The sequence below is a fragment of the Mercenaria mercenaria genome, chromosome 1 (assembly GCF_021730395.1).
Source record: "Mercenaria mercenaria strain notata chromosome 1, MADL_Memer_1, whole genome shotgun sequence".
Taxonomy (NCBI): Eukaryota; Metazoa; Mollusca; class Bivalvia; order Venerida; family Veneridae; genus Mercenaria; species Mercenaria mercenaria.
Genome location: NC_069361.1, coordinates 1,437,168 through 1,447,356, shown reverse-complemented (window position 1 = coordinate 1,447,356; position 10,189 = coordinate 1,437,168). Strand labels below are relative to the sequence as shown.

Sequence of the window (10,189 nt, the reverse complement as noted above, 5' to 3'; positions counted from 1 at the left end):
TTGGAAAACATCGTCTGCTACTGATTAAGTCATACCTAAGCGAGTCAGTCACCAGTGCCTTTGATTAGGCTGCGTTGACCTACCCTCCATTGTTCTTATTGTTCAGAGTGCACAGACCTTGACTTACCCTCTATTTTTCTCATTAAATCGTCTGCCCAGATTCTAGATCGATATCGGGGATATATTTTACTACTTTATTGCATGTTAAACCTAGCTCTTTGTGTAGAAAAAGATCTGAGGAGATGCACATAACTACTTATGGGAGAGAAGCCATGTTCACGTGACTGATACACGTGATGGAAACGCTAATATTGTGTAGGTAGACATCAGGAAATACATACTTTTACTTTCATTTTACCAAACAGCTTCGACTATCTTTTTGAAGCATATAACGTAGCTTAAAATATCAGCAGACATTCTTCTTTACAATCAAGCATCAATAAAGCTGATATTTGGCATGAAAATAGCCTTTACTAGTCGGGAAAATTGCACTATATATTAATATGGACTACATTCGAGTAGACCACGGTGGCATATTTGGCGAATAACTACCTTCATGTCTTTGATACAAGCTCCTGTGAAAGTGAAGGCTACATACACACTTCTTACCAGAACAACATGTTTTTCTTCAGATTATAATTTGTTAACAGCATATTGAAATGTTTCAACCTTTCTGTGCTTTCAGCGCTTTGATTTATCATATGACCAGAGACAATTCAGATTTGTTAATGAAATTCCATGTAACTCAAAACTAACTTTCTACTTCGAAGTTTCGCTTTTATTAGACACATACAACTAAGCTAGAAAACTACATGTGCTTTATTCAAATTAAAATATATGTATAGATCTACATGCTAGGGACTTTAAAGCTAAAAATTTGACTGAATAAATTGGCAAGTGTTCAGTCTGAATACGGTTAAACCACTGATCATTTCATTGTTTCATAAAACACTTGATATAATTAAGATTAAAGTGTGTTAAATATATGACTACATTAATCAATATGTATATTTAAACCGCCACGTAATCGGCCTGAAATCATAATGAATAACGAAAAGGAAGTTAACCTTAAGTATTAAATAGCCGTGGGAGTATTTTATAGTAATCAAACGTTTAAACTGGACTAAAATCTTAAGCAGTATCAAACAAGTGTGTAACTGGATTTGTGGAATATGATGAACCCGATTGAAAAAGCCGCCATTCTTTCACTTAAACAGGAGTTTATAGAAAGCGTGGAACCAATGACACTGGTTTCCAGTCTTTATAAAAGTGACTACGTGAAGAAAAGTTTTTATAAAACCGTTCAGCTTCTCTTTCGAAATGGAAACAAAAGAGAAGAAATAATCTGTTATGTAATAGACAGTTTCCCGTTTCAAGTAGGATTTCCGTCACTAGTAATCACGTTGGATAAGTGTCGTTATTACAAACTGGCAGCCCGTTTATTTTTAAAACTCTTTGAGTTTAGTAGTGACTTTCGGATTCATAATTCAGAGTCGGCAAGTAGGGCAAAACAACTGTTTTTCCGCAATTTGAAACGAATGGTACATGACTCCCAATTTAAAAACCCGAGGAAGGCATTGAGGTATATGGCTGTGCGGTGTAAAGCAGACCTAGACAACGAAACAGACGAGTACAAACGGCAGTTACTGGCCGATCGTTGTGTAGCAATTATAGGTGTTGAAATAGATGCCTTTTATGACTCACTTGCCTGCGAGAATGAAATAACACAGAAAGAAATGTTTTCTGAAATGAGAAAGCTGATTCCTCACACAAGCAACCCGTTGATTACGGATACAGTATATTACACAAGACAGGCTAATATGAATGCTTTTCATGGGAACATCCAGCATGCCGAAGATATGCTTATTCAGGCAAGGACAAGTGCATTCACTATTCAACATTGCCTTGAACTAGTTAACATGCTATATGTTGAGGTATATGTGAAATTATGGGAGTTTGAAATTAATCCCTCGAAGTCAGTATTAGATTCTATCATGATGTGGGGTCGCATTGGATTAGAAAGCCTTGAAGCAGAGAGCGAAGCGACTAAATTACTGTGGCGGCGGATGTTTATATTGCGGATGGTTTTTGCTTTGTTGGGAATAGGAAACAGGGCAAATATTATTCCACAATATATCGTAGATCCTGTGTCTTTACAAGAAGCACAAACTTTACTTGCAGTGATTGACACAAACTGGAATGATATCGAAGTGAGAAGAGAGATGTTCTACTGTGTTGCAAGAGCAAGGTTAAACGAACAAATAGGTCGTTTTGAAGAAGCGAAACATTACATAGACAGGGCGAAACGTCTGGCTGTACAAGGGAGATTTCTTGAAAAGATACCTTTTATAGATGAATTCGCTACAATGATTGACAGCAGAATAGGCACTTCTAGCATAGATTCGTCAAATACCGCGGAAGTTATCAACATGACATCCTTACCTAGACCAGGGTCACCAGCGTCTGTAGCTGGAAATAGTCAAACACAGGTGAAGTGTCCTGATCTTAATAAAGGGTTAAGATACTCATTAACATCGAAAAAAGACAGCAGCTCAAAGATATGCCACAATATGCAAGAAATTAAAACGACAGAGTGCAGTGAAACATTTTCCAGATGCACGAATATAGAATGTAGGGAGTGTCGTTCTGTGCCACGCCTAGAAACATTTAAGTGCATAGAAGAGTCCAGTCTGTTTCAGAAGGAACACGTCGGTCAGTTGGGAGCAATCAATCTATATCAGGCAACTGAATTTAGTAACAGTGGACGAGAATATCGAAGCTCGAATGGAGATGATGATTTGAAAATCCAAACTCTGAAGTGTTGTGATAGTGTGTCAAGCTATAACAGTTATTTAGAGCGTGACAAAAACTGCTACAAATGTGGTTATAACCCACACGTTCGCGACAAAGATAATGCTATTGAACTGATAGAAGCCCCTACAAAACAACAGGGAGTTGAAGCACGTCTCATTGAAGAGCTGAAATTATCTGGAGGAAACCTGGTTTTAACTTCTGTTAAGGAGGTTACAACAGAATGTTCCCAAACTTTAAGTTCATTTTTAAAATATTCCATCACCGAGGCTAAAGTGGAAGGAAGAAGCATCGATTCTTTTTCCCATCTTCAATCAGTCCACAGCGATGATACAGAGCCGACACAAAGGAGAATATCAATGAGGCACTTGCTGCACCAATGCCATGAGGGTGTTGACTTTGGGAGTGTGGCTTTATTTGAAGACCGGAGTGAAGGTGAGGGAGCTTCCCATACCCAGTTGCAAACGGTTCTATCAGACAATACACAGGTTCTGCCAGCAAAAACGGGTTTAAGTACTGACGATGCACGTGACATCAGTCGTTTTGATGAGGAACAGTTTTGTTGTGATATTGATGACGAGGCTTTATTTGGCGACGGCTGATTAGACAGAATCAAATAAGACAATGTATATGTTTTCGTCAATGAATATCTATTTATATTTAGTTAGAATGATTAAATCTCATAGTAACTTTACATTAAGTAAAATATGTTATACATAAACGTATATGAGACATATTAATGTCCGTTTATAGCTTGCATTCTCAGTACATCAATATGGAAGATAAAGCAGTTATCATTCAAGTTGATTATATGTAACTTTATCATGTCTGTACTGATTATTACAAAATTTAACTAGGCACCTGGGGTCTTCCTCCACCATTAAAAGCTGGAAAGTCGCCATATGACCTATCATGTGTCGGTGCGACGTTAAATCCAACAAAAAAAAAACAAAAAAAAAAAAAAAAAAAAAAACTATATAATGATAGTATAAACTGACTTAATCTATGGTACAAACAATTTCATTCAATAAATATTGAGAGATCTACAAAATTTAACTGTGTTTAATTTTGTATAACACGCGTTTATTTGCTCACTTAAGATGTGCATTAATTGAAGCCACGTCTCCAGTGATTTCAAGAAAGTCAGAATACAGTCTGTTCGGAAGGCAATGGCAAATCTTTTAACTATAAGTTCCAGATAAATTGCCTTTGTACTCTCTGTAAACTACGATATAATTTAATGTTGCCATTTCATAGTAAAACTCATTGCTGTGGACATCGGTATTATGGCTGAAAGTAAACCGTTAATTGTTACACTATAGCGACAGTTGACGAAATTGTACATCACATGGATACTAATAAAGAGGAACGCATTTAAATTGGATGACAAATAAAATAACGGTTTTATGTCGATAAAAGGCTCAGCTGTCCTTTTTGTAACGGTTGAAATGAAGTTCATTAAATCCTGACTCGTATTCATGAAAGCTTAGACTCAAGAACGGCAAATCTTCAATGTGCTATAACTTTGTCTACAGCAAATTCATACTGCTGTTTTGCTGAGTCATCATTTACTTGAGAATGAAGATTCGTGCAAAGTTTCTTTGACAATGACAAAGCAAACGAAAATATAGCACTTGAATACGAGCCCAAGTGTTGTGGCTTTCCAGAGCATCAAAAATGACTTTCTGTATTACTTTTTACATGCTAAAAGCTGCAAAGTTCAACCTTATTTGTGCAGAACGGTTTAATCCAAATAACAGTACTTCTAACTTATTATACCGGCATGTTGCAATCTTTAATTCAATATTTTTTTAATAATTTAAAGCATTACTTGAAGGTATTTTGTCTTAAACGAGATAGGTGTTGAGGTTGGATGACGAGTATATAACAGTCAGAATGAGTAAAGGTTCGTAGACGAGTTTTTGCCTTCAGTACGTCCCGGTCCTAGGTCACCTAGCATAGAATATTTGTGGAAGGGAGAATCGTATTTTCTATCTTCAAATGCCGTAAAGATCTTGTACAAAAAACAAACATTGTGACAGATTCATGAGCATCGGATAGGAATTGTGGCTTCTGGACAGTTAAAAGGTTTTCTATGATTGGACATATTTATAACCTGGTTTTTGACCCTTGATGATATAGATTAAAAAGTGACCTAGATTTTATTGCGAAATCATTCTGATCAGTTTCAAAAAAGATCAGGTAGGAGATGTGGTATCTGGAGAACTGAAAATGTTTTTCTAAGATTTAACCTACTGGTCTAGCTTCAGACCTAAACTGACCCATTTAAAAATTTATGTCAACAGATTTATTTGGCAGATCCTTCTTTTGTTCACTTACAATAATTATTTTTTAATTACTTCCCTTTTACGTTACTATAAATAGCTTATTTTTAGTAACTTTTTTATTATTGGCCGTAGGGAAACCCCGAGACCACTTTTCTGTGGTACAACATGGATGGTACCTCCAATTTTTAGGTGTATTTTGACATATCTTACCTTGTAAGATTTTTTTTTTCTTTTTGGTTAAATTTCTTCCCTTTGTTGTTCCTGTCCTTTGGACTTAGATATTTTTTCTGAGGACCTTCTTGTCCTCAAGTGCAGTGATGACAGGTGAGCGATATAGGGCCATCATGGCCCTCTTGTTCTATTTTATTATCACAGCAGCGTTGTTTGTGCCGTGTGGCGGCCGTAAAGTCTCCCCTACATTCAATCAGCGCTGTTTTATTCCGATCTTTTCAGATCGTTCAGCACGACTTTTATGTCGTGTTATTGGTACTGTTTAGTTTCTCAGCATGATCATTTCGGCCTGGGTGGTTCAAATACTCCCGCTTTCATAGCCTTTTATATCTTGGATATGGTGCCTGTTTTTTTAATTTTGTCTTTTGACAGTTCCTGTGATATACAGGCTCCATAACCTCAGATCCCCTTTCTAAATTCCAGTGTTTAGTTCTGCCCATTGTTTTCTCGTCTGGGGCAAACCCATTACTTTATCTGAGGACAAAACGCTGCTCTTCATGGAATTACACGCCACAACCCGTGTATCATTCAAGGTTCCATGTGCACCGCCGTTTGAAAACATCTGCGGATGTCTCTAAATTGCTTTTTGTACTTTTAGCACGTGTAAATGTCGAGTTCTGCTCAACCCGGGGCTAGAGGGCGTAGACGGTAGCATGCATTTCCACTACCGTCCATGAACAGGCTCAATCAAACCGAGTCTGCAACATTTTCGTTTTTGTCGTGTTGAGCGACCTGTGAATGTTCCACTTTTTCTATTCTATAATACACAGAAGCAAAACTTTTGACAATGTTTTATGAAGATCAAGCAGAAAATATTACCTGAAGTGTTAAGGTTTTTTACCCCGAAGGGAGGCATATTAGTTTTCAACTGTCCGTCCGTTCGTTCGTTCGTTAGTTAGTTCGTTAGCCACAACGTTAACTTTTTGCATGAAGGCACTTTACTTACGAACCACTGCACCCAGGACCTTCAAACTTCACATGCTGATAGTACTTATTGAGTATACCACCCCTACTGACTTTGGGGTCACCAGGTCAAAGGTCAAGGTCACGGGCCAACGTTAACTTTTTGCATGAAGGCACTTTACTCGCGAACCATTGCACCCAGGACCTTCAAACTTCACATGCTGATAGTACTTATTGAGTACACCTCCCCTAATGACTTTGGGGTCACCAGGTCAAAGTTCAAGGTCACAGGGGCCAACGTTAACTTTTTGCATGAAGGCACTTTACTCGCGAACCACTGCACCCAGGACCTTCAAATTTCACATGCTGATAGTACTTATTGAGTACACCACTCCTACTGACTTTGGGTCACCAGGTCAAAGGTCAAGGTCACAGGGGCCAACATTAACTTTTTGCATGAAGGCACTTTACTCGCAAACCACTTCACCCAGGACCTTCAAACTTTACATGCTGATAGTACTTTATGAGTACACCAACCCTACTGACTTTGGGGTCACCAGGTCAAAGGTAAGGTCACAGGGGCCAACGTTAACTTTTTGCATGAAGGCACTTTACATGCGAACCACTTCACCCAGGACCTTCAGACTTCACATGCTGATAGTACTTATTGAGTACACCACCCCTACTGACTTTGGGGTCACCAGGTCAAGGTGCTGCGGGGGCATTTGTCACCATTAGTGACAGCTCTTGTTCTATGAATCGATTGAGTGACCTAGTTTTTGAGCTCGGGTAACCAATTCACATTATTGGTCAAGATTTCATAGAGACAAACATTCTACCAAATATTTATGATCAGGTAGAAAATGTTTTTTTTCCAAAGATGACCAAGTTTCCATTTCGTACAAGACTGTATGCTGACGGAATTCCATTATAATTGGTCAACAGTAAATTTGTTAACACATGACACACTAAAATAGACACATGGTAATCAGAATTGCTCAACTTGAGCACTATTTGTTTATATTTTTGTTTGTTTGCTTGTTTGTTTTGGGTTTAACGCCGTTTTTCAACAGTATTTCAGTCATGTAACGGCGGGCAGTTAACCTAACCAGTGTACCTGGATTATGTACCTGTACAAACCTGTTCTCCGCAAGTAACTGTCAACTTCCCCACATGAATTATCAGAGGTGGAGGACGTATGATTTCAGACACAATGCCTTTTATTAAATCGTCACGAAGAACATACGCCCTGCCCGGGGATGGTACTCGCGATCCGTAGACCAACGCTCTCCCTACCGAGTTAAGCGGGTGGGCTTGTTTATATTTTAGTTGGGTTTATCTTTTCAGGAATGGGCTGGTACTTTGATGAGGAATGAGGAATTCTGCATCACAAACGAGTTTCTGAGCCCACATAGATGATGGGCAAGTGATTCAAAGCAAGCAACATTAACCACTTGGCCACACAGGTCAAGAGTTAATAAAGAGCAAAAACCAAACTTTTATCATACATTGTAGTTCCAGGCAACCATGGGCATAGTGAACAAAACGTTATATGTGTTATTGCATTGTTTTTCAAAACTATGCACCTAGACATCTAATCTGCATAAAATAAAAACGGAAATTCTATTACAGTAACAGTGAGCTTTATCATAGTAACCTTCAAGGTGCACCTCTACACTAAGTTTCATTGAAATATTTGAACTGCTGCATAACGTACTGATGACAAGAAGCCATGAAACAAGAGCTGTCACAGGAGACAGCGCGCTCGACTATTACGACGCTGGATAGTGAAACTGGGCACATCTGAGGAAGCTTGAGCTGTCACTGGAGTGTATAATATGGATGGAGATATTGGACAATCGTTTGAGTCTGTGTCAAAAAGTATTAACTTATAAGAGAGTTAAAGATAAAGTGTATCAAAATATTAAATAAATATACGGGATATGGTGAAAATGCATCAAAATTAAACTGAAATTCGTAGCAAAAGGGGGACATAATTTTTGAAATATTGTTGCAAGAGTAATGGACCTTGTGTCAAATGATGTGGGTGATGATGTGGAACAATTACTTAAGTTTAAATCAATCCATTTAGTAATAACTGAGACAGAGTGAAAGTGCACCAAAGATAATTTGTGAAATACTGGTACAAGAGCTATGGTCCTTGTGTCATATGATCTGAGTGATGATGTGGAATAACTATTTAAAGTATGATTCCAATCCTCTCAGTAATAACAGACATAGAGTGAAAATTCATCAAATTTAACCTGAAATTCTAAGTAAATAGGGTAGATAATTCAAGAAAAAAAAGTTATAGACCTTGTGTGATATGATGTAGTTGATAAAGTGGAGTAACAATTTTAAGTTTGAATCAAATCCATTCAGTAATAACTGAGATAGAGTGGATGTGCATCAAAACTTTATCTTGAAATTCTAAGTAAAAAGGGGGGATAATTCATGAAATACTGGTTTGTGAGTCATGGCCCTTGTGCCATATGATGTGGGTGATGAGGAATAACTATTTTAAGTTTGAAACAAATCCATCAAGTAATTACAGAGATAAAGAGAAAGTGCATCAAAACTTTAACCAAGGTGCAGATACAAGGACGCCGACGCTGGGTCGTGTAGGACAGCACTTCATACTCCGTAGAGTCGAGCTAAAAAACAATCCCAGCCTTTCTTTTTTAGGATCACAAATGGTCATGCAATGCTTCTATTTTATATCGTTTGCATACATTTACATTTCAAGTTGCACAGCAACTGAAGTAACACTAGATGCCCATGGGCAACATTTCGAGCCCACCAGCTGTCAAAAGGACTGAAAGTTGCATGCGACACTCTGTCTCATTTAGGCAAACATTTATGCCAAATAAACAAAAAAAGAGTGTTTTATGCATGGCAAAGTTACAACCCGGAAAAGCTTTAAAATGACATTTGACCTTCAACTGTGACCTTGACCTTCGAGACAGGAACCTTGGATTTGCGCATGACACTTCGTCTCATTTATGCCAACTATAAACAAGATTGCTCCATGCATGTCAAAGTTAGGGTCCATACAAACAAATCCGGACGGTGCACGCACATACACTGTACAGACATTTGGACAACTCTTTGCTTCAGCAAGCAGGCTTGACAAAAAACAATTCTATTTCAGCTATAGTGACATTGACTTAAGCACACTACATCAGTGTTTTCCAAAAGGTTTGTGGAGGATTATCATGGCCCCTTCATGTTTTGCTTTGGTGTCATTTTCAATATTATAATTGTTTAAAAAAGGGGAAAGAAAAATAAATGTAAACAAATAGGCCTTTGTGGGGTTGCTGTTTATGGTTAATGTTTTCAATAAAAAGCCAGTGATGTTTGATAAAGCAGGGTTTCAAGCAGGAACCTCAATGCTACTAAATTCCAAACGGCACTTTCTTCGTGCACATAGCTGACAGAAAATATGTTTCTGGATCCATTTTCTTGAAAGTTTAACTTTTATTTTAAGGTGTATCAAACTTTCTACTAAGTCTTCTTTGTAATGTAGTATAAACAGACCTACAAAATATAGTCACTTAATTGTATTCGATAAGTAAACTTTGGATATTAATTCGTACTGATGTGAAAAACAGTGCTTATTTAACTAGATTGGGTACAAAATTTCATTTTGCTGTAAATTTGGTCACAGGTTCATTTGTCATCAGTCAAATATGCAGAATTAGTTTGGGAGTCCTGGCCTCCGTGGCCGAGTGGTTAAGGTCACTGACTTCTATCACTTGCCCCTCACTGACTTCTCAACAAGTAACTGCCAACTTCCCAACATACATCAGAGATGGAGGACAAATACTTTCAGTCGCAATGTCTTTTATCAATCATCACAAAGAATGTATGCCTTGCCTGGGGATCAAACTAAAGACCTTGTGATCTGTAGATCTGCGCTCTCCTTGGTGCAGCAAACATTCATCAAACCAGGACTA

The 10,189-nt window shown here is 37.9% G+C and overlaps 1 protein-coding gene across 1 annotated transcript; it reads left to right on the top strand.

Annotated features, from left to right (window-relative positions):
• The first annotated feature begins 759 nt into the window (after positions 1–759).
• Positions 760–5,595, top strand: LOC123545207 (uncharacterized). The gene has a single exon (XM_045331554.2). It carries the CDS (start codon positions 1,173–1,175, stop codon positions 3,411–3,413), a length of 2,241 nt encoding a protein of 746 aa, XP_045187489.2. The 5' UTR covers positions 760–1,172; the 3' UTR covers positions 3,414–5,595.
• Positions 5,596–10,189: the final 4,594 nt, after the last annotated feature.